This window comes from Vipera ursinii (genome assembly GCF_947247035.1).
Source record: "Vipera ursinii genome assembly, chromosome: 3".
In the NCBI taxonomy this organism is placed as follows: Eukaryota; Metazoa; Chordata; class Lepidosauria; order Squamata; family Viperidae; genus Vipera; species Vipera ursinii.
In genome coordinates, this window is record NC_139516.1 from 185,101,036 (window position 1) to 185,127,740 (window position 26,705).

The following is a 26,705-nucleotide window of genomic DNA, read 5'->3' on the forward strand; positions in this document are numbered from 1 at the left end:
ATTCAGTGTCAGCAAGTAGTGAATGCCTTTTAGCTCAATTTATTATAGAAAGGTAAAAAAACAACAACTTGGTTTTATGGAACCGCTCTGCTCTAAGACTATTTGCAAAAAATCTCAGAGAATGATGTAATGTAGAATCTGCTATCTCTCTCCCATCATCCACAGTGAGCTAAATTAACCTGATTGGCATGATAAGGTTGGGAGAATGTTGTCTGGTAGTTTTTTGTGTGTGTGATAGGTGTTATCACTTGCTATAAATATAGCTTTATAAACTTCCCTTATTGTTATGTGTCCATTCATAATCTGTTTGTTTTTCTGTAATCTTCAATAAATTTTGTTTCTTTAAGTATTCATCTATTTTCTCCAGGGAAATTTCTTCTCCTTTGTTTAAATTAGGATAAATTGTTGAAATACTTTTTGCATGCACATATTGTCTGTTATTACAGTATCTCTCTCCTATAGTTTCAATATTCTTTTCATAATTTGTATGCCAAATTATGAAAATTGGTTTATTTGCAAACTCAAATCTTTTGTTTTGCATAATACATTTATATTTCTATTTCTCTTAGTGTTAAAATTGATAACTGTTCCTCAAGCTTAATTTGTTGGAAAAATTTGCCTTTTTAATGCTTTTTTTCCTCAATCAAAATAGCTTGTATTTTCTTATATGCCTTCTTTTGGAGTTCTCTATTATGTTGGATAAAGTAATTTCTCATGAAAGCTTTGTTCGTGTTCCAAATCATTTTTACATTTGTAACTTAAGATTATTTTTATAAAAATAATCATAAATTTATTTTTATAGACCTCCAATATTTCTTCCTTCTGTAACAGCAGTTCTTTCTTTCTATCTGAAAGAACTGGGTTTTCCTTAAAGACTAGGCTAACCAGATTATTATCTGAAAACATGTCTTAATTAATTAAGAAAATTTATATGATCAGATAAGTAAGTATATACATCCATTTTTATGTATCCATGCATCAACAAGCTCAAAATTGTCCATCAAATTAAAAAAAAAACTTCTGTAAATTTTGTGTCATTAATATTTTTCTCAGATGTTCTGTCTACATGTGGAGAGATCATTCTATTCTAATCTTCCATTAAACATCAATTTTCATAAGAAAACCCATCTGTCCATAAGTCCTTTGTAGAACATTGCTTTATCCTCATTTGGGGCATAAATTCAATAAATATCAGAATCTTAACCAAATGCAAATTAATTTCCACCCCAACATATTTATTATGCTCACCAATCAATATAAGTTCTGGTTATAGTTGAGGGATTTTATACAAAATGACAAATAATAATAATAATAATAATAATAATAATAATAATAATAATAATAATAATAATAATAATAATAGTTGGAAGGGAACTTGGAGGTCTTCTAGTCCAACCCCCTGCTCAGGCAGGAAACCCTATACCATTTCAGAAATTTGGCTGTCCATTCTCTTCTTTAAAACTTCCAGTGTTGGAGCATTCACAGCTTCTGAAGGCAGGTTGTTCCACTGATTAATTGTTCTAACTGTCAGGAAATTTCTCCTTAGTTCTAGGTTGCTTCTCTCTTTGATTAGTTTTCATCTGTTGCTTCTTGTCCTGCCTTCAGGAGCTTTGGAAAATAGCTTGTCTCCTTCTTCTTTGTGGCAACCCCTGAGATATTGGAACACTGCTATCATGTTACCCCCCATCGTTCTCTTCATTAAACTAGACATACCCAATTCCAGCAACCGTTCTTTATATGCTTTAGCCTCCAGTCCCCTGATCATCTTTGTTGCTCTTCTCTGTACTCTTTCTAGAGTCTCAACATCTTTTTTACATCATGATGACCAAAACTGGATGCAATATTGTTAGCTTTATAATCTTGATTGTGCAAATTTCAAAGTCAGCTCTCATATCTGCTGAATTTTCTTGTTTCTTATTAGCAATGGTTTTGGTTTCCTTGAGGGCAAATGGCATTAGTTCATTTTAGTATAAGTGGTTTAATTATACATCTTTAGATCCCTTCAGACAGACTGTTCCTGATACATTGCTACAACTCATCCACATGCATGAACACCTTATGCAAAGAGCTTTATCTTGTATTTGTTGAAATTAATCATATGGGTATATAGGAAAATAATCGAATTATTTGAAGTCATTTTTATCTACTTTTATTTCTTTTAGTTAAATAACAGTGTCTGTATCTTTATAAGATAATATAGTTGAATGAAAAGGATGGATAAAATAATGTTCAATAAACACTGTAAATGGGTTAAGCCCAGAAAAAGATTAAAATTCAGAAAATTCATTATTAGAAAAGAACTTGCTCTATACAAAATTATTAGAGATATAATTCAGCTTTAAATGAATTTGACATTCTAAGCAACAGCAACATTTGCATTTTTGTCTTTTCTTGTTTTGAAAGTGTACTGATGTGAACTGAAGAGAAAATGGCTGTAAAAGCATGACTGCAATCTTCTTTGAGAAAGGTCACTATTCAAGAATACATCTCTTAATTGGAGATGGACAATAAAAATCAGCCTGATTTGTTCTGTGGGTTTAGTTTCTTTCTTCTGGTAGGGATATGTTTACAACTGGGGAAAAATTTCAAATATTGAGATGGGCAAAAGTAAGAAAGCAATTTTCTATTCCATTCCTAAAATGGTGCTTATAGTGGCATCCATCTGGAATTAGCTTCAAGGAGCTGAGAACATTTCAACTTCCTTAACATTTATTTATTTTACAGCATTTATTTATGTAGCATAACCCACTCAGAGGCCACCAAAGCCCAGGCCCTCCTAGCCCCCCCCTCATCAGTTATGTTCAGGAGCCTCACTCTCAAGGCATTGATAGAATGTCCTTTTTAGTAGGAACTCACATGGAGTAACGGGGTGGCAGGTTCTCGTTGTCAAAGGGGTTTACAGGAACAAAGATGACCAACCCCTAGCAATGGCAGTCAGTGTGTGAGTGTTTATCAACCCCCTAGCAGTTGTGGCAATAATAGTCAATGGCTTGTGGCAGCCGCTTAGGAAAACAGGGGGGAGGCCCTTTGGCTCCAGGCAGCAACAGAAAGCATGAGCAAAGATAGACAGCACTCCTCAGCAACAGCTCGCCCCACAAGGGCAATTCCCCAAAATGTCTACAGCTTGCACAGGTGATAATGATCAAAGTTTGGATGGTTGCTGGTCCTCAAAGCAGCAGCAACCAGCCTCTCCTTCTCTTCTGTTGGCACCTGTAGTCCCAGGTCTCTCTATGCCAAATCTCCCCCCTTCCTTTCTAGTTAAAACCTGAATTTAAAACCCCACCAAGCTTTCCCTCTTCTCACTCTCACTCTTCCCTTCGCTTGGGATATCCTCCTGTGAAAGAAAGCAATAAAACTCCACTTCCTCTCTCTCTCTGTCTCTCTCTCTCTCTCTCTCTCTCTCTCCCCTTCCCTCTATTTCAGAGGAAAAGAATCACATAAAACCCCAAACTCCTTGTCAGCTTCATCTGATCTCTCCCCAACAACAACAATCACCCCACCCCCCTTTCTCCTTCCCCTTTTCTTTCCTTCTGCTGATGCAAGCCCACCACACCCAAACCAGCAGCAGCTGTCTGAGCTTCCTACTTCCCTCTTTCCAGCCAGGCTCCTGAAAAGCCTTTCGGCCAGCCCCACTACATATACTTCTCCAGTTATGGGGAATATATAGTGTATTATACACAGTTTTCAGGGTTTTCTGAAATCTCAACAAGAAGGAAACAAGTACTGCAGGCTCTTTCCTTTATCAAAGTATATCCTTAAATAGGTTAACTATAGAAATCCAGATAGGATGGATAGGATCATTTTTCATTAGGCAATCCCTGATGGAATGGAACAATTCACCACAGCCAACTTGTCGCAGCCATCTCTCCATGGCTGTCTCACTGCAGCCAGCTCACTGCAGGACAATTTGCTGCAGACAATTCTAGTGGGATAACTCAATGCAATAAATATTATCCACCACTGTTTCTTTGACATTATTTCCATTTTTGTCAATGGAAATAATGTCAAAGAAACAGTGGCGGTGAGATGGCTATGGCGGGTTGCCCACAGCGAGTTGTTATAAATCCATCCCTGATGTGTTCTATTGTTTTCAGGAGGGAAATTCCAGTGGCAGCAGTGGCTAAATACCATTCCCCACTAAGTGATGCCTTGATTTTGTTCAACCTATTTATCACTATTGTGGAACATTTCAGTGATTTTATACAACTATTAAAAATATCAGCTGTCATCACGAGATTAAATATCCAGGGTATATGTTATTGTTTTTCCTACAACAAGTTGCAGAAGTGATAAATTACAGTATGTAATAGTGATGTATATTTTTATAATGATGTAAAACATAAAGGAATATTAAATATTAATTTCTATTATTTCTTTTTAATTATTTTTGAAGTTTGGTGTAGGGTGCTGTTTTGGGACTTTGGTACCACTTCCTTCAAAGATGAAACATGATGTACTTAGTATTCTTACTGAGGAAAACTGTGATTTTCTCAAAATTCCATCCCTCAATTACTTAAGGGTAAAAGAGGTAAGCATTTTGTGTAAGAATGAAGAACCTGATCTTCAGCTCCCAGTGTTTTCAGCACAGGGCCTATAGCATTTTGCCAATCTCCAGAATGTTATGGCTTCTTATAGTTATTTATCTGTTTAAACTTGTTTTGCATTTTCATCTTTGAATAAAATCCTGAGTATAACCCATGGAACAAAGCACAATGAAACAGCTGGACACTCAATTTTCTCCTTTTTTCCCCCAGCCATAGACAAGGAGAGAGAGTCAGAAAAAGAAAAAGTAATAAAAATCACTAAGCTGTTATAAGCTCCTTGAATTTAAAATGCATCTTATTATTTTTTAAATATTGTATTCAGCTTTTTATTATTTTACGAAGTACTTAAACACCCCAAGAGAGATATGAGCAGACCGTGGACAATTGATGCTACATTCCTATTTTTGGAAATCAGAAATTGGATACTAAGTATTGTATGAAGCAGCTCCCTAATGAACATGTTTGAATGACTGATAAGGTAGTGAAAATTATAACATTATTTTATCATACTTCCCAGGCTTCCTTCCACTAGAAGAAAATGCTGTATAAAGAGTCAATTACTTTCACCCAAAGAATCCTGATTAAACTGGTAAAGGGCAAACTTCCCTGAGCCTCATTTTAAAAATGCACAGCACAAATGAATGAGCTAATTCATTTTCAGTTCCAAGAAAGCCTTCATTAATTTAAAGAAACCAATTCAATCAGTGTCTTCTCCCCTTACTATCAACCTGTATTCCAAGGCTTTATTACCAACACATCTGCTTTTCTCAAACATATCTGATGAAGGGATCTGAAAAGAAAGTGCAATTACAGTAGATCCTTCAGCAACAATGCTGAGAACATCCACTGATACCTCCATACTTTCCAACTTTCACTAAGGGTCCTAAGTGTAGTTACAGGGCCAGAGTTTTCCAATTTGGTAAGTTCAGATATGTAGGTAGCATTCTAGACTCTGTTGTCTTCTGGTCTTTTAGTATCTCTTCCATATCCCAAAATTTGGCCAGGAGTTGGTTGAAGGAGTTTGGAGAGTGTGATGGGTACTAAGTTAAGCTCCTTATGAATGTGTTTTCCCTCTGAAGGGACTAGCAATGGCTGCCAATAATATTGCTAAAAATCATTGCTTCAAGGTACACTAGTATACTATCTATCTCAGACTTAAATAAGCACAGACTGAATTTTTCTAATTTATAATATTATTTGCATTTCTATTGCCTTATTAACATACCTCTTCAAGCACATTTGTAGTAAATTAGACCAATTGCCTTTTGATCAACATTGTGTAGCTCACTGATTGGATGCAGACCTGGAAAAATCAAACCAGTTACAATTTATTTCTGTCATAATGGATGCATTCCTCCCACCCCCAATACTTCTATATGAAACCAACATTCATCTCAGCTATGCCATTGCATTATTCTGAGTCCAAGTACTACATAAGTATTATTCTGTTGAATAACTATTCACATGTGAACTTCAACTTCCAGACTTCTAAGTAGTTTGATGGCGATTTGGGGACTTGTAATCTAATGCATTTGAAGGATTAGGATTCTATCTGTCTATATGTTTCAATCAATCATTGGAAAGACTGGCTTATGTTATCCAATAATCAATGGATATATCTAAATGCAGTATCATACAGCTACTGTACTTTTCTAATTCAACTCAATTTAAATAATTTCATTCTAATCAATATATTAATATATAATGTCATAAAAATTATGCTGACCAGAAATCTTATTAAATGTAAATCCCATACTTGATTCCTTCCGTGAATCCTTCCTGTCTATTCTTCACATTTGTCCAATCTAAAACTGAAACTCTCTTTCAGGAAATAGCAAAACATGAACAGCAGGTCAAAGAAGAAGTAATCCGTGGGTCTTCATACTATCAAAACTGGCCGATGATATTTATATTTAAGTTAACTGCTCAGTTAAAATGGAAGAAGTTTCCAACAGACTATGGTGAGTATAATTTAATATTCAACATCCATATTGATATCCATATCAATGTCATGATCTAAACAGGAACCTTTAAAATGATGTACAATGGGCTGCACTTGAGAAAAAGTGGATGGGGTGTACTTCAAAAAACCCTAAATTTAATTTCTTTTGCAGACTAATGTATTCAATTCTCCATGAATCTAGATTTCTCCCACAAGATCTCTCTGGGATTAATTAATTTCCAGGATGTCTATGTAGATTCTTAGTCATCCAGGTCATGGTTGTCCCAAAGATGCTTTTTCAAGAAGCAACTGGACTTTCTGTTTTTCTTTGAAGACATTTTGCTTCTGGTCCAAGAAGATTCTTCAGTTCTGGCAGAGCTGAAGAAGCTTCTTGGATGAGAATTGAAACATCTGCAAAGGAAAACAAAGACCAGTTGCCTCTTGAAAAAGCACTCTTGGGATAATTTCCAGAAAGTAGAAAACTGGACAAATCAGCCTGTCCCAGTTCATATTTAAACAACTAACTGCACATGCATATTATTGTTGGTTTGCTATCAAATATGTAATCCAGAATCCAATTCTTGTTTCTTGTGATTGTTACAATAAGTGACATGAAAATAAATTGATTATGTAATTTTTCACATGCAATCAATAATGAGTTGGGAATGGAAAATGTGGACTGAAATAATACTCTTTTACTGCTTTCTTGAATTGATTATGGAGAAATGAAAGGAATTGGAAAAATTGCCCTTTTAATAGTAATCATCTGTAACTTTAAGCAATCTCTCTCTGTGTGTTTATGTTTATATATGCCTGAATAAAATATGGCATTTTCATATGATTGAAGAAAGATTCTAAGTATATACTCAAAAATCTAGAGTGAAAAAAAGTGAAAAAACCCTTTAATGAATTATTTAAAAATGCTTATAATCCATTTTTTTGCCATGAGTGTTGTTCAACTTGATTATTTAATTGTCTCACAGTGTGTTTCCCAATACTTAACAGTGTTAGATGATAAAAGGGATTTTTTTAAATGCTAAATTCCATACAACACTTTTGTTGTTCAGATAATTTAGATAATTACTCCTTTGGCTGATCTTATTGAAATTGCAATTTTCAATTGCTTCCATTGACTTCTGGAACACAGATTTGTTAAGGATAATCAAGTCCTTGTTCAAATAACTATTAGAAATTAATGTCTGATGAATTTCATAGCATTCTACAATGATATCTCTTTTTATCTAGTTCTTTGTAAATTTTTAATGTTTTAATTCTCAATGCTGAATTTTTAAATTTTCTTACTGTTTTATATTGTGACCGTATGTTGTTGTATGCTACCCAGTATATAAATGTAATTGTCATGGTTCCAACAGATGAAACTTTTTAAAAGAACTTCGAGGCATTGTTTACCTGAAAAAATCTTTTATTCGAGAAACAAAGCATCGGCACTACAGTACATAATTAAAGCCAAAAACTGAATCCTCACCCCACTGGGCACAAAGTAGCAAAGCACAATTCCTTCCTCCAATTAACAGTCATAAATCACATTCCCCAATTAGCTTGAAGCACGGGCTTTCTTCCCAGCTCTCCAGCCCACAAAATCTTTATCAGCTCTGGGCGCAATAACCTTAATTCCCACGGCTGAGTTATTGTTGCTATGACTAACTGGACTCTCATCCACATCCCCCCTCCCAGCATTATCTAACTCTAAAAGCGAAAGAGAAAAGATGGCTACATTTCCATCTGTTGTGAAAGCAAGAACATCCGATGTTAGCAGCATTGACATTAGTAGTTATTAAATATTTATATAAAATAAGACGGATTTGATCTCAAATTACTGAACGCTGAAATGTTGCCTTCCCCCATGAATGTCGTGCAAAAAACTTTCTCTCAAAAGTTTTTTGTACAACTTTCATGGGGAAAGGAACATTTATTTTGAATTGGAAAAGGATTAGTATATATAGGTTTAATCACATCTGGTCTTTATTTTCACATGTCAACCTTATTTCTAACTTTTTAGTAGGAATCTGCCACCTTTCTTAATAATATGAATTGGTTTTTATTGTTCTGTAATAAATTACAGATTACATCTATAAGCATTAAAAGAAAAGTTGATTGTACATTTGTTAATGAGACAAACCACATAAGGTGAATAGATTTAAATTACAGAATGTGTTGCACAACTATGGGGTTGCCAATTTGATGAGAGAGGTACAAGATGGAAATAATTCATCCATGAAAAAAATGGTATGTTTAGTGAATAGTTCAATACTGAACAGGGTATAAAGACTGGTATGCTTGATATTATCCCCTTGATAGGTTTTCAGAAAAACATATAACAACTGTTTGTGGTGATGTTAAAGGTGTTCTTAGAAATGGAACATTAGTGTTTATATATTTTTGCCTGCAGACCATGCTGCTTTGGTGACTGAAAACCTAAATGATTGGCAGGAAATGTTAGACTGATTAATGCAATAATGACTGTAGATCTGAAATTAATATACTGTAGACGAATGTAGCTGCATTTGAAAGGGACAATGAGATGGACCACTGCAAGTTATATTCCATTTTTCAATAATTCTTACTAACAGTTCTGAATCTGCAAACAGATTTCCTTTTTTCTTACAACTGGAGCTGCAAATATTATTTAAAGTTTGTTTGCAGACTGCTTTAAAAGTTTCATGTATATAGGTAAATCTCTGTTATATCAATTCAAATATAACTAAATTCTGACTTATACTAAAGCCGAAATAGATGCAAAAAATATGATATAAACCTGTTATTGGTCCTTCAAACATACTATAGAGCAGGGGTCAGCAACCTGAAACAGCAAAAGAGCCACTCGGAACTGGTTCCGTCACACACACAAAAAAGTGGGAGCCGCAAAATGTGCACGCACATGCGTGCGCGCACACACATGTGAAGATCAAGGCAAAACGTGCACCAGCCCTGCCCCCATCCACCTGTAGTATGGATGGCTCTGCCATCCTGGCTTTTCCTCCCTCAGAAAAAACTGCACTCCCCCCCGCCCTGCATTCTGAGCCGCACGCACCTGTCACCACCCGGTGCCGCCACCTTACCTGGGGGGGGGGACTCGCAGGCCAAGCTGTGTGAAGATGAGGAAGGAAACAGCCTTTCAGAGGATCATGCCCAGGCCCCGCTCAGAGGCAACGGGCCCTTCCCCGGCCAAAGGAAGCCGCGCAAGTGTCTCCCGCAGCACGGCTCCCCCAAGCTGGGAGGCACCTGAGCAGTGGTGGCGGCGGGTCTCCCTGGTGATGGGCACTGGGTCATGGCGCCGCCTTCAGCCTGGGCACTGCTGGAGCCACCCGATGCCCTGCCCCTCCCCCCAGGGCCTCCAAACCTCCACCGCCCCATTCTCTCAATGGGAATGGGGCGGCGGAGGTTTGGAGAGCTGCTGCCTTTGTCCACATTATTTTCGGCCCTGAAAGAAACGTGGATGAAGGCAGCAGTTCTCCAAGCCTCCACCACCCCGTTTGGAGAGCTGCTGCCTTCATCCGTGTTTCTTTTGGCCCTGAAAGAAACGCAGACGAAGGCAGCAGCTCTCCAAACCTCAGCCGCCTCATTCTCTTAATGGGACTTTTTTACTCCCATTTGAAGCATCCCCTCCTCCTTCAATGAAAGAAGTGAGTCTTTCCTAAAGCCCAGAAGAAGAGAAATTGATCAAATCTCCATAGGGTGGGAATTCCAAACTCTGGGGATTACTACTGACAAAGCCTACTTCCAAAGCACTGTGTGTAATGTATGTGAAAATGACCTTGAAGGACAATGGGAAGAGATGCTATCTAGAAAACAATCAGAGAAGAGAAGAGGAAGCCTCCAATAGCTTAACTGTTGGAAAAAGAAATATAGAAAGGACCTGTCATAATGGATCAGAAAGTTAAAACTGATGGTGGGAGATTTCTACCCTCAGACTTACAAGATTCCATTAATGTAGCCTTACCTGGGAAGATGAACAGTATCATATGGTAGTCATAAAAGCATGGAACTTGAAGGGAATTGACTCTATTTATTCTGGTTACAATTAATGCTGAAAATGGTAGTCCCTTGGAAAATAAAGCCTGGAGCCATATTGGGCTTTGATGATGATAACTTTCGCCAGGATAAGCTGATATGAAATTAGGAAATTAGGAAGAAAACCCAAGGCTCACAATGACTGATGTAGCATCTCAAACCATTATATCACCCCGGAATGATTTGCTGTGTTAATTTAATTCCTGCAAAATAAGTAGACGTGTGAAGATTTCCCCACCAAAAAATGAGCCAGCTTATTTAAAATTGAGACAAATAGTATATGCTGATCACTGTTGTTACCATAAATTATTTTGAAAAGTTTTCAAAAGTCTAGTGAGTTACTTTTGTGTGGAGGCTGAAGTGAGGATTGCATTTCATTTCAGTTTATTGTGGTATCTCAGAATGTAGTATGATGTTTTGGTTAGAAAAAATAGCTATTATTTTTGTAAATATTAATTTTTGTGCTCTTTATATTGCTAACGCCACTGTATTTCATTAATGATTGCAATGAAAATTTCCCAAACATAGTGAGCAGAATATATTGTGATATAGAGCACAGTAACAATATTTGCAACATATTTCATAAAGAAAATGAATAATTTTCTTTGGAAATAGTTTTCATGTGCCTCTCCTCAAAATATAATATTTTCATTAAGACAAGGCTCAGTGATTTTTTTTGTTTTATTTATTGACTTAACTGCCTTACAAGAAATACTGTTTACAATAATATGGCATATACAGTAGACTGAATGTAAAATTGTATTTAAATAAATTTCTCAGTAGTTTTTTTATTTTAATTTCAAAATGTCTATAAAGACAATTCAAATAACATCGAGAGAAGCTTCTGGAAAATGTAATTTATTAAACTGATTGTTGAATATCTGACTCATCAAGTCTGAACTGTAAAAACTCAGCTTTGAATATCTGTAAAATGCTGTAGATTTTTTAAAACAAAATGTATTTGCTCATTGATGCATTTCTCTGCATTATATGTTCTTTTGGTACACAATTAAACTTGGTACTTTTCACCATGAAAATCTTCAGTATTTTCTTTAAGACTGCTTTTAGGAACAGATTGTCATGCAGAAAATCTATATGTTTTCTAAGAATTGACAATGATGGCACATAATCAATCAATCAATTAATCGATCAATCAATCAGTCAGTCAGTCAGTCAGGTTGTATGAAGACATGCACCTGAAGCTAAGATTTAGGAAATCTTGACAAAGCAAATCATACCATCAGATCTTGCAAAGTAGATATAATGCAGCTACTAAAGGTTAGGGACTTTAATTGGGGGTGGGGTTTCCTACGAGATGTATCTTTCTTGCCATGGTGCTTGCCTTATGGAATATTCCTCCTCCAAAATTTAGATTGGCTCCATTCTTTTTGCTAAACTTGCCTATGTTCTCAGCCTCCCTGGGCCTCTCAGGCAAACGGAGACTTGTACAGATGGCTCCGTTGATGAGATGGCCATTTTTATCCTCTCTTGCCTAAAGTTTGCATTTCTAGCTTTTGTGATGTTTCTTAATATGGATTATACATTTTATATTTTTGTTTTTATTTGTTGTCTTATCTGATTGTTGTTCACCTTCCAGAAATAGGTAGCCATATAATTTGGTTAGTAAATAAACAAACAAATGACTTGTGAGCCTAGTCCCCACCTTTTTCTCTGTGAGAATCTTCTACATTATCAGAATTCCTATTATACAAATACTCCTGAGCTACATTAATAACCTGATAATCACAAAAGCATCTTTGTATTATATCTGAATGGGCTCCTGTAAGCTTATTGAAGGGCAATAGCCAAAGTCAGTTTTGATCATGCTGCCTCCTAGGTAAAAGGTAAAGGTTTCCCCACACATGCGTGCTAGTCGTTTCCGACTCTAGGGGCCAGTGCTCATCTCTGTTTCAAAGCCGAAGAGCCAGCGCTTGTCCAAGGATGTCTCCGTGGTCATGTGGCCGGCATGACTAGATGCCAAAGGCGCACGGAATGCTGTTACCTTCCCACCGTAGTGGTCCCTATTTTTCTACTTGTATTTTTACGTGCTTTCGAACTGCTAGGTTGGCAGAAGCTGGGACGAGTAACAGGTGCTCACTCTGTTATGCGGCACTTGGGATTCGACCCGCCAAACTGCCGACCTTCTGATCGACAAGCTCAGCATCCTAGCCACAGCCTCCTAGTGGCCACCAAATAACTTAGGTCTTCTATAGCTTCTTGCATTCAAAGAAATCGACAGAGATCATCATAATCACCACCACCACCACCACCATCATCAATCAATCAATCAATCATCATCATGTATGACCCCAGCATACCTTGACACTGGGAGAAGGCAATAGTAGGAACACTCCCTTGGTTCTTAGCCTTAACCATATTACAGTACTGCTCAGTTGTGTTTTCATCACATGAACTTTATAATGTACAGTTTTCCAAGTATATACTTTGAGGTGAAACACTAAATTTAAACACAGCCAAACTACTCTCTTTTTTTGCTACAACTAAAATCCTTTTATATTGATATAATAAAAAGAAAGTGAATCTTGGTGGCAGGGACTTTACCCTTGATATGTTCGGGCATGCAGACTGATTACATATTCCTTCAGTTGATAGCGAAATGTTACAACACTCATATTTGCTCCCCATAGGCTTTTACATGTAAAAAGACATTTAAACAATTTTACTCCTGTCTCTTATTTTCATGATAAGCTATAATAACCATGAATTCTACACTTTGAAGCAGCTGGAATTCTTAATTCTATGAAATGCAAATTCTGTCTCCTTTTCTTTAGCATTCAGAAAGGACATTCGTCTACCTGTTGACTTGACTTTGATGCTTCTCATATTTATGTATGAACCTGTGGTTTGAAAGTACTGAAATTCACTCTTGTGCACAGGGTCAGGAGAAGCCTTACTCATCACTTAAGTAAAATTAAGTGATTCACAAATCCCATGTCTTGGTCCAGCGCTTTTGAAGGGATACACATTACAAATCAATTTTTCTGAATATAATTTGGTATCACTGAAACTTCTCATATCTTCAGGATATAGAAAAGTTTGAGCATTCAATTATATGCAGTATCTAAAATTGGTGAATAATTCCAATCTAAGCTATCGTATATAATACTGCAGGACACAGGATTTGATTTTCTATTATATAATAAAATAATATTTTAATTGGACTGCAACTGTAGCAGGCATTTTTGGGGAAAATACAGATGCCTTCTCCAGCTGAAATTTTAATTTACTGATTTTGTGCCATCAAGTTGGAGTTGAGTCTTAGTGTATATACAGTAGATTAACTTCTCCAGGATGATCTGTCTTATCTTTACTATGGAGTCTGTTTGCTGTGAAATAAACCCTAATTAAATGGGGCTTACTCTTTAATACATTGTAAATTGTTTAGTAAAGAAGACTTCCCTTCACTTTTTAAAGGCTATATTGTCTTGAATCCAATATATGCAGTGCTCCGGATCTACAGTGATCTACACCCAGAGTTTATTAAATAAACCATAATTGCCTGGATGACTTTAAAGACATGTTAAGGCACAAATTATGATTTGCAAATCACAATGGTTCTTCAAATACTTCCTTAGCAAGGCCTCTTCCTTCAGTTCAAGCAAGCTTATATACTTATAGGAAACATTCTACAATTCAGTCCTGGAAGCTAATTTGGCTACTTCCCCAAATTTGCATTGTATTATATGATATGAAAAATACATCAACTGTATCACTGACATACTTTTGTTGTCTTTGAGTTTCTTTTTAAAAAATCTTTCAGGATTTAGTTTCTTACCAAATAAGTTAAAAATGATGTTTTAATTATTATTAAATTTGTTCTGTTTATGTGTATATTAAGTAGCAATACAATGGAGATCTTACTATAAAGTACTCAGTTCAAAATTGAAACTTCTATTATACAATCCCTATTTTCAATGTACTAAGCTATCTAAGAGAGTAATCTTTAATCATATTATATAAACATCACTATGCTGAAACAAACAAACAAACAAACAAACAAACAAACAAACAAACAGGATTTAGTTACTTAAATGTTCTATCTCACCTGATAGGTGTGGACAACTTTGTATCTCTATGATAACCAGTAGAGTTTCCAAGGAGAAGAGTACTTGATTTCTTCCAAGTTACTTTCTCTTCTTTTTTTTCAACCCTGCCAAGCATAGTTGTTTTTTTAGTCCTTCACCTCAAGACATCATATGTCCCAAGTTTCTGTTTGCTAATCATTCCCTTAGGGAAGCAATCAGTCTATATTTAGTTCAGTATTGGTTGACTGGTTCTTCTTGATGTCTACAATACTCTAGAAATCATTTCCAAATGCATAATTTGGATGCATCTATTCCCATCTCCCAGTGGTCCAGATTTCACAACCATACAATACATTATCCTTAAAGGAAAAAAAGTTTATGCTAACATCCATTATACATATATCATTTATCCATATTATTTTGTAGGCTGAATATGTCATTCTCTTAGCTCTTGTAGCATACTGTCCATGTTTTTTGTGTGACATATCAATATCTTAGACCCAATCCAAGAGCACAGTAATTGATTTATCCTGTTGATTACTGGTATCTAGCCTAGATTTTTTTAAATTAAATGCTGTACCTAAATTAAAAATTGGGAACTGACAGTCCAAGCCTTTACAAGCTGTCTGATAGCTAGATTTTCTGGGTAATCAACATGATAAATAAATTACTGTACTTTGCACTGACTTCTCAGCAGGAACCACCTCAAGATCACCTGGCTTAAGTGACTTCCCTTAGATATTGGTTTCATTTAAGTGAATTGGAATTTGGAAAAAGTAATTTGATAAAATGCTGGATTGTTAATTGTTGAAGGTGTGCTCTTTGCAAAGGTTCTTTAATCATAGATTCACTAGTGCTGGTTTTCTTTAACATGTATCATTCCTAAAGAACATCAAGAATAAAGAAAAAGAAGGCCTCAAAGAAACAGTGTATTGACATATTTCTTGTTGATAGCACAGAAAGCTTGGATCCTTGTATAATGACTTCAGGGAGACATTAGTAGACCCAAGGGCATGTCCTGCTGGACTGTGTTAGGTCCATTATGTCAATGTTCCTTATCTTCTGTTTTATAGCCTATCTGAACAAAGAGACATTTTTTCAAATCATGTAATACTTAGATGGTAGGAACCACTTTGAGTATTTTCTCAAAGTAATGATGAAGAATATGGAATAACTCAACTTCATTTTTACACGTTTCTGGATTTTTGTTATTAAGATCGGTTTTATATATATATGTGTGTGTGTGTGTGTGTGTGTGTGTGTGTGTGTAAATTACTAACAAAGAATTTAGGGAGGCTGATATTCTTTGTTAGTAATTTACACAAATATATGAACTGTCCGGTGTGACTACAGCCTGTTCGATGGCCTTTGAGATAAGGCTGAAAACAGGAAATAAAGATTTGCCCCATGTTTGGGGCCTAGCAAGGTAATCTAAGAGTTAACATATCACACACACACACACACACACACACACACATATATATATGTGTGTGTGTGTGTGTGTGTGTGTGTGTGTGTCTGTGTGTGTCTGTGTGTGTCTGTGTGTGTGTGCTAATTTTTTGGCTTGCTAACAAAGAATAAAGGGAGACCGATGTGATCATTTCAAACTTATTTGTTCTCATCAGTCAGCCATACCCTTCTGAGATTTGAACCTGAGCCGACTGCGTCTTATCAGTTGTTTAAAACCCTAGGCCACAGGCTCTCTCTCTCTCTCTCTCTCTCTCTCTCTCTCTCTCTCTCTCTCTCTCTCTGTTAGCTGAGAAGCAGCTGAATGCTTAACAAACATTTAACACATATCTTCCTTGCTTCTTCATCTTCAACTTCCCTTCCTTGGTGTCTTAGTCTACAAGAAATCCAACGGCTCCCTAGGACACACTATCTACCATAAAAAACACACACAAACTGCTACCTGAATGCACTCTCACACCACCACCCAGCACAGATCAACTCTGTAGCCAAGACACTCATCTCCAGAACAAAACACCTAGCTGACAAACAACAGCTAAAAACCGAACTACACACTCTCACTAATGTACTAACAGCCAACAGATTCCAAAGAAACATGATTACCAACTTAATCCGAAGAGAGACACTCACAAAAATCCAAGACAGAGAACAAGAAAATGGCAAAGCCCTCCTCCCATACTTAAAAGGGATCACAGACAGAATCAGCAAGATCGTCCACAAACACAACATCAAAACAGCATTCTGCACAGACAGAAAAATATCCACCATCCTAAGAAACCCCAAAGACATAATTGGGTTAGAAAACCAAGGAGTATACGAAATCCCATGCACCACCGGCCCCACCACATACATTGGACAGACCAACAGAAGAATAAGTGCATGCATCGAAGAGCACAGGAACTCACTCAGAAAGGGAGAACAAACTTCATCCTGGTTCCAACACTTTAAAGCCACTGGACACAAAATTGATTTATAAAAACCAGAACTATCGCCAAAATTGAACATTTTAACAACAGAATAATCAGAGAAGCCATCGAGATAGAAAAACGCCCCCACAGCATGAACAAACAAGATGATACCTCTCGCCTACTAGCCATTTGGAAACCTGCCTTGATTGACAGACGAGTCCCAACCACCAAGAATGATACCAGACCCAAACTCATGATAACATCACATGACATCACCACCACACAACCATTCAAAAAGCAAATCTGAACCCACAACAATAACGACACACAACCACAAAACAGAAACCTAACTACAGCTGCAACATTAGCCACTTTAAACCCCTCCAAACCACACAATAGGCAAACTGACACCCACTATAAAAACATGGCACCACCACAAATATGGAGCTGAACAAAAGCAGCACAACCCACCAGTTCAGATCTAAGGCTGGCAGCTGAGACCAGCCCATCCACTCAAAACACATCCCCACCCAATCAGAACACAGCTAAGCCCCCACCCAATCAGAGCACACCTCCACCCCATCAGAACACAGCCAAGCCTCCACCCACAGAATACCCCCCCTGGCAGTTTAAAAAAGAAGAAAAAACAGCCACTATCACACACTTCTCCCAGAAGAACGAAGCCGAACTCACCAATCTGAGGATGACGGATGAGATTTTGTCGAAATGTTGCCCTGATACCTTCAATTATATATATATATATATAATCTCAGATAAAGGGTATGACTAACTGATGAGAACATAAATAGTTCGAAATGATCATCTTAGCCTCCCAAATTCTTTATTAGCAATTTGAATAATTTGCACAAATAATGAGCTGTCATAAGTTGACTAGTTCCTGTGGATAAGCCCTGAGCCGGGCCAAAACAGGAATGAAAGAGTTAATCAGCAAGGTCCATTCAAAAAACCTTGACAAATACTTAAACATACATTTGCCTTGCCTTCCAGCTAATATAAGAGAGAAGGAACCCGTGGCTCAGGAGGTTAAAACATTGCCTGATATATATAATCAGCCCGGGTTCGAATCTCAGATAAAGGGTATGACTAACTGATGAGAACATAAATAGTTCGAAATGATCATCTTAGCCTCCCAAATTCTTTATTAGTAATTTGAATAATTTGCACAAATAATGAGCTGTCATAAGTTGACTAGTTCCTGTGGATAAGCCCTGAGCCGGGCCAAAACAGGAATGAAAGAGTTAATCAGCAAGGTCCATTCAAAAAACCTTGACAAATACTTAAACATATATATATATATACATATATATATATATATATATATATATATATATATATATATATATGCATGCATCTTTGGTTATTCGGGTTTTTCCCCGTGTAGAACTAAAGGTGTAGGGACGACGTTTCGACGGAATCCCATCCGTCATCATCAGGCTGGTGGCTTCTGCTTCCTTCTTCTGGGAGAAGCATGTGGCTGTTTGTTCCTCTTTTTTAAACTGCCAGAGGGGGTGTGTTCTGTGGGTGGTGTGCTCTGATTGGATGGGGGAGTAAGTGTGTTCTGATTGGGTGGGAGTGTGTTTTGAATGGTGGGTGTGTTCTGATTGGGTGGGGGTGTGTTTTGAGTGGATGGGCTGGTCTCAGCTGCCAGCCTTAGACCTGAGCTGGTGAGTTGTGCTGCTTTTGTTCGGCTTCGTGTTTGTGGTGGTGCCATGTTTTTATAGTGGGTGTCAGTTTGCTTATTGTGTGGTTTGGAGGGGTTTAAAGTGGCTGATGTTGTAGCTGTACAGAACACACCCACCATTCAAAACACACTCCCACCCAATCAGAACACACTTACTCCCCCATCCAATCAGAGCACACCACCCACAGAACACACCCCCTCTGGCAGTTTAAAAAAGAGGAACAAACAGCCACATGCTTCTCCCAGAAGAAGGAAGCAGAAGCCACCAGCCTGATGATGACGGATGGGATTCCGTCGAAACGTCGCCCCTACACCTTTAGTTCTACGCGGGGAAAAACTCGAATAACCAAAGATGCACATACGAACACCCGCGAAAACCTCAGAAAACACACACACACACACACACACACACACACACACACACACACACACACACACACACATATATATATATATATATATATATATATATATATATATATATATATATATATAGTCATGGCCAAAATTGTTGGCACCCCAGAAATTTTTTCAGAAAATCAAGTATTTCTCACAGAAAAGTATTGCAGGAACACATGTTTTGCTATACACAGGTTTATTCCCTTTGTGTGTATTGGAACACAACAAAAAAGGGAGGAAAAAAAGCAAATTGGACATAATGTCAAACAAAACTCCAAAAATGGGCCGGACAAAATTATTGGCACCCTTTCAAAATTGTGGGTAAACAAGATTGTTTCAAGCATGTGATGCTCCTTGAAACTCACCTGGCACAAGTAACAGGTGTGGACAATATAAAAATCACACCTGAAAGCAGATAAAAAGGAGAGAAGTTCACTTAGTCTTTGCATTGTGTGTCTGTGTGTGCCACACTAAGCATGGACAACAGACAGAGGAGAAGAGAACTGTCTGAGCATTTGAGAACCAAAACTGTGGACAAATATCACCAATCTCAAGGTTACAAGTCCATCTCCAGAGATCTAGATTTGCCTTTGTCCACAGTGCACAACATTATCAAGAAGTTTGCAACCCATTGCACTGTAGCGAATCTCCCTGGTCGTGGACAGAAAAGAAAAATTGATGAAAGGTTGCAACGCAGGATAGTCTGGATGGTGGATAAGCAGCCCCAAACAATTTCTGAAGGAATACAAGCTGTCCTGCAGGCTCAGGGAGCATCAGTGTCAGCGTGAACTATCCGTCGACATTTAAATGAAATGAAACGCTATGGCAGGAGACCCAGGAGGACCCCACTGCTGACACAGAGACATAAAAAAGCAAGATTACAGTTTGCCAAAATGTACTCGAGTAAGCCAAAATCCTTCTGGGAAAATGTCTTGTGGACAGATGAGACCAAGATAGAGCTTTTTGGTAAAGCACATCATTCTACTGTTTACCGAAAATGAAATGAGGTATACGAAGAAAAGAACACAGTACCTACAGTGAAATATGGTGGAGGTTCAATGATGTTTTGGGGTTGTTTTGCTGCCTTTGGCACTGGGTGCCTTGAATGTGTGCAAGGCATCATGAAATCTGAGGATTACCAAAGGATTTTGGGTCGCACTGTAGAGCCCAGTGCCAGAAAGCTGGGTTTGCATCCGAGATCTTGGGTCTTCCAGCAGGACAATGACCCCAAACATACATCAAAAAGCACCCAGAAATGGATGGCAAGAAAGCGCTGGAGAGTTCTGAAGTGGCCAGCAATGAGTCCAGATCTGAATCCCATTGAACACCTGTGGAGAGAACTTAAAATTGCTGTTGGGAAAAGGCGCCCTTCCAATAAGAGAGACCTGGAGCAGTTTGCAAAGGAAGAGTGGTCCAAAATTCCGGGTGAGAGGCGTAAGAAGCTTATTGATGGTTATAGGAAGCAACTGATTTCAGTTATTTTTTCCAAAGGGTGTGCAACCAAATATTAAGTTAAGGGTGCCAATAATTTTGTCCGGCCCATTTTTGGAGTTTTGTTTGACATTATGTCCAATTTGCTTTTTTTCCTCCCTTTTTTGTTGTGTTCCAATACACACAAAGGGAATAAACCTGTGTATAGCAAAACATGTGTTCCTGCAATACTTTTCTGTGAGAAATACTTGATTTTCTGGAAAAATTTCTGGGGTGCCAACAATTTTGGCCATGACTGTATATATATATATATATATATATATATATATATATATATATATATGTGTGTGTGTGTGTGTGTGTGTGTGTGTGTGTGTGTTTGTGTGTGTGTGTGTGTATGTATGTATGTATGTATGTATATGTATATATATATACACACACACACACACACACACACACACACACACATACACAGCATACTGGAACTAGTGACATCATCAGATAACTCTTTTGTTGTCAAATGAAAGATACATCTTTTGCAGTCCCCATTCCCCTTTCCAATTCTACTTCAACATAAAAGAGAATAAATAACAGCTGAAAAAATATGATTTTGGTTAAACTCAATAACATACTGTTCTTTGCATAATTATCAGATGGGAAGAATGTGTTCCTCAAAATGTTTATTACTAAAGATTAGCATCAACATTTGTGTGCATTATACTATTATATGAAAGTCATGGTATTATTTCAATATAGAATCCCCGTATGAAGTTATTTCTTACACACACACACACACACACACACACACATATATATATATATATATATATATATATATATATATATATATATATATATATATATATATATATATATATATATATATATATTTGAGCCTCAATGTCACCTTAGCATTTACAGTACTGTCAGTGTTTTATTGTCAGTTGCCAATAAATCCGGGTTAAATAATGAGGGAGTTTTAGTTCTTAGCCATTTTGCATCAATGAACAGTCACAAAGGAGCATAAAACAGCAACATTACATTTGGAAAGCATTTGCATTTATTACTGCTATTTTTTTCCAGCCATGGAAAAATGTTAGGTGCCAACTCAAGCTGAGTAATCCAGCTGGTATAGAAAAATCAGAGCTTTGCTCTTGTATGTGTACGTCAGATAAAAATCTGCAATGACTTTACACTACTCCTGTTCCAAGGAGCCTGTGTTCTTCACAGCTGTTCAGTCTATCTAATGTTCTATGGCTTCTTCCCCTTAGTTTCCACGTAGACCTCTGTAATGAACAGTATAGTGCTTGTCTATCTGTTTTCATTATAGGAAATGTATGATTTTTCACACAATAATTTCATTAAATCATTTTTATGTCAAAAAGCAATCCTTTCCTCCTACTTGATTTAGTCAAGGTTATACAAAGAGCAAAGGACTAAGTGGAGTGTTTTGATTTTGGCCTGGCCCTGAAACCAGAAACCACTTTTCCTTCCAGAATATTTATTCTGGAGAATTTAAGGCCTACTCTTGGTACTACCAAATCAGCTTGGTTCAGAGGAGAAAATAATATTTCAGTCTTTCCCAAATGTTCTGCCCCTGTGATGGAACATTAGTTGTTATTAAATATAATCAAACGATAAGAAACAACATTTAACTGGCAAAACAGAATAAAAAGCAATAGCAGGGAGAGAGATACATGAGGAACAGGCAAGAATTTACATTACCTATATTACATTAATTATATACAGTGACTATATTTATCTGTATGAAAAGGCACAGAACTTTCTAGAACCACAGGAAATAAAAATCTGGCTATTTTGCATGGACAGACCTGAGTGATTCTCTCCTCTGTTCTGTACCACTAAACCATCAATTTCATAAATGGGAAATATATATCCAACACTAAATACCAAACGTGTATGCTAAGTAATTGTATATAGAATGCATTCCAGACATACTGAAGAATTTGCAGTATGTTCCTATCAATAGTACAGAAATGGAGGAAATTACAATCGTCTAAGGACTAGGGGCAGTTTTATACACTTCATCCTTATTTCACTTTGGAAGTATTCACATCATTCAATATGTACATGTTATCATTAGATTGGAAACATACCGGTAATACATTCTATCTGTTCCATTCACTTGTTTCAAATTATGGGGTGGCAAACCTCACCACACACACACACAGACACACACACACAGACACACACAAACACACACACGGGGGGGGGGAGAGAGAGAGATGCATACAGAGAAGTCATTTATTGTTATTATTGTTGTTGCAGTGTTTATGAAAGAAGGAGAAATAAGCAAATATATAGGATTCATTAAGACTGGACACTGCAATGCTTACCGAATAATTCCAGCTCTTGTAAAGCGATCTTTGGGGAAAATGGTAAGGAAAAATATTTTCATCTAGGAAATTCTTCTTTTGACCAGATTTGAATAAGGAATTTATGAATAAGCTTTTCAGTAGGGACCTTTTTTATGAATAAGAAAATGTGATGGTATTGTGAAATTATGAATTGAACAGTATAGGTGTTACATATTTAAAAATGAAAATCTTAAAGAAGAAATAAATAACACGTTGCTCAAGTAGTAATTTGTATAAACCAAATTCACTATAGCTCTGAGTTATACAAATCTCTCACACATGGACATTTAGCATTGTGAAAAAACATTTTTAGAATACTGCTTAAAAGCATGAAACTACATTTCACTGCCTCTGATGAAAAATATTCAGGATCAAAGTGCTAATGCAGTCGTGATGTTACTTTTCACAAAATAAAGCCCAGATATATAATATTATTATTCCGATGAGAAAATAAGAATTGTACTACCAGTTGTTGCCTGGTGACCATATGATAAATATTTTAATATGTTCTTTGAGCTTTATCTATCTAATGGATTTTTGGATTACTGTTTGGTGATTATGTGAACATTAGACTGTGCTAAACATATGGAGCTCAAGCTTTACCTTACTAAGCACAATATAATCAGCTTGGTTTATCATTATCTATAAAATAAATTGTGCATCTCTCAAAAATCCTATTCAACCCAGACCTTGCCTTCCGGTATTTTGGAATTAGGGTACTTAATCAAGGGCAGAGAAAAGGGAGCTGCATACAGTTTTCCAATTCTCAGCAATAGTTTCGTTCAATCTCTGGTATATTTATATGTGCCAAGGAGAAAAGGCTTGAATTCTTCAATATGAAGAGAGTACTGAGTGGTCTGTAACTGTATGGATAAAAATGAACAAGATAGAAGTCTTTAATTCTCCTTGCTCATTTTTCCATTCTGATATCATTTCAAATTTTGGCAGCTGCCAAAAAAGCCAATGCAGTCCTAGGTTGCATTAATACAGGGATAAAATCAAGATCTCATCAAGTCTTAGTATCACTTTATAATGCCTTGGTAAAACAACACTTGGAATATTGCATCCAGTTTGGTCACCACAACCAAAAATGATGTCAAGACTCTAGAAAGAGTGCAGAGTAGAGCAACAAAGATGATGAGGGAACTGGAGACTAAAACATATGAAGAATGGTTGCAAGAATTGGGTATGTCTAATGAAAAGAAGGACTGGGGATGACATGATAGCAGTGTTTCAATATCTAAGGGGCTACCAGAAAGAAGAGGAGGTCAACCTATTCTCTAAAATACCTGAAGGCAGGACAGAAGCAATGGATGGAAACTAATCAAGGAGAGGATTTGAGGAGAAATTTCCTGAGAGTGAGCACAATTAGTCAATGGAACAACTGCCTTGAGAAGTTGTAGTGTTCTAACACTGCAAGTTAAAAAGAGATTGGACAATCATCTGCCTAAAATGTTATAGGATTTCTTGATTGAGCAGGGAGTTTGACCAGAAGACCTCTAAGGTCCATTCCAGCTCTATTATTCTGTTGATTTTTAGGCTTGCACATAAATCAAAATTGGATGTCTACACACAGGCATATATCACAACCTTTCATATTTTGAATGTAACTTGGATTTTATTGAGGTACATGTAAAATACCATTAACCTGAACATTGTAATGGTGGATTGTGTCTGCAGTTTACATGCATATTTTGTAAATGATCCCTAACCATCTTCCAAATCCTTTCCATTCTTAGACATGAACCAACAAAAAATTACTTGGGTTTATATTTTTAAACAGGTTAAGCAAATGAGACAAGTTTTCATTGGCCAGTTACATCAAAACCAATCCTTTGGAGAAACGAGTGTTCTTCTTCAAACACCATCTACGTGTACACTGAAAGCAGCAACTCCTGTTGAACTGGGAGTTATTAATGCTACAGATGTGCTTGGTAAATATCATCCTTTTCCTTTCCCTTCCCATTCCTTTGCCCACCCACCCACCCATCCCCTCTCCACCCCTTCCCTTCCCCATAGAAGTTTGGTTGACCTAAAAAAACTACAATGCATCCCTAATTTTGCCACATTTTACCAAGTCCTATCAAATGGTTTCCTAGAATTGAAATATGATATAGATGATATGAACACCACTATCAAATTATGAGGCAGATAAAGAGAAATTAGATATGATGGAAACTGGCCTGACAAAATGTCTTCCTGACAAACACATCTTTTTCCTAGATGCATTTCCTTTTCTTCTGCAATATTTTTTAGATGCTTACAGTCTGTTTGAATGTATGTTGTTATTTGCAGGGAGTGGCATCCTGAAATGGGAGTGTTTTACAGCTATACAAATTTGACAGTGCACTAATATCTAGGCATGGTAAAAAAGCATATTCTCTGTGTGTAGTTATAGGAGGGCTCATCTCTTTGCTTTACTACAATTAAAAAACCACCTTTGGCAAATTGTTCTGTTAAGATGGCTGTATGTTGATAGAAATTCTAAGGCTCAGATGTTTTTTAACATTAAATAAACATTTAGGTGAAGATTTCCTGTGTAAAACTATTCTAATTGAAAGTTGGAGAACACCATATTACAACTTAAAGGAGACAAGTACTCTTCAATGTTTTTAAATATTACTTCAAAATGGTCCCATGGTCTGGTGCTGAAATACTTGTTAAGATTAATTGTAAGTCATATAAAACACCATATGAGGAGCACCTATCACTCCGTTCCACCACCTACTATGCTGGAAAATTTTCCGATGAAATAAAATCATAACATGGGTTTTGCAAGAACTTCAGAAATTGTTTTTGCAACATGTGGGCATGGATACAAAACACTTCTATTTGGAGCCATCAGTATCTTTTTTCAGCTGTGCATAGCTGTTTTGTAAACTTATCATGATTATCTTTCCATTGCTGTGTAAGCACAGGTATTTTAATGAAGTGGATATGTTTGCTCACACATGCAGAAGCATTTGGGAGCAGCTTTCAAGACAGCTCCATATGTCTGGAAAAAAGATGATTTGAAAGGAAGCATTTTGTGTGTGATTCTCTGTGTTAGGCGTCTCGTCTCAATCATTTACTAGGCCCGAATAATGTCTTATTCCCAACAGATATACTTTTTGTTTGCATGAACCACTATGTTTGTAGAAAACATTTCTTTTTCTCTTGAACTTGTTTAATCTTGTTACATTATAATAATGTATATTATTGTACACTTCATTTTATACCTGAACCTGATCTTTCTCTGATATAGTTTCAGTAGTGAAGACAGAAATAGAGTCATTGGTAGAGTACATATTGTCCATGTGGGAGATCCAAGTTTGAATTAGGATTATTTGACCCTTGAGGTCATCCCTAGAGTTACATCAAAGTAAAGTAATATTCCATTCAACATGCTGCCAATAGTAGCACTGTTTATCACTTGGGAGGCCGGTGTGTGGTGTAGTTGGTTCACATAGTGTGGTGGGATGGAGGGTTTGTTGTCACTGTGTGTTGGGGGGGGAGAGCACAGGGGGAGGCTCAGCTAATCTCAATGTACACATGTTGTACTTTGACAATAAAGGTTTATTATTATTATTAATGATGATGACATTGCAGATGTACAATGTTACATCCTTTTCCTCATTGCAGCAACTATTGTCCTACCATCTTTTACTGATCTGAGCTCAATATTATTTGGCCTTTTCCCAATATAATGGACAAGGTGCAGCATTATTAAATGTCTGGTATCAATGCTTATAGTAAGTAGAGAGCTGTTAACAGCATTCAGTTAGATGAAATTACCCTTGGTAGACAATTTTCTCATACTTGATTTGGCAGTCATTCTCCAAACAAGCATGAATGTACGAAGTGACTTTTTGAGACC

The 26,705-nt window shown here is 36.8% G+C and overlaps 1 protein-coding gene across 1 annotated transcript in view; it reads left to right on the forward strand.

Moving 5' to 3' along the window:
* CNBD1 (cyclic nucleotide binding domain containing 1) overlaps positions 1-26,705 on the forward strand; it is a gene marked incomplete at its 3' end in the record, with an annotated part of 133,334 nt that overhangs the window by 64,532 nt on the left and 42,097 nt on the right. The window contains exons 5-8 of the mRNA XM_083360330.1: positions 4,394-4,528; positions 6,373-6,505; positions 22,761-22,870; positions 24,633-24,783. Coding sequence (XP_083216456.1) covers positions 4,394-4,528; positions 6,373-6,505; positions 22,761-22,870; positions 24,633-24,783 — 529 coding nt within the window. The remainder of the gene's footprint in view (positions 1-4,393; positions 4,529-6,372; positions 6,506-22,760; positions 22,871-24,632; positions 24,784-26,705) is intronic.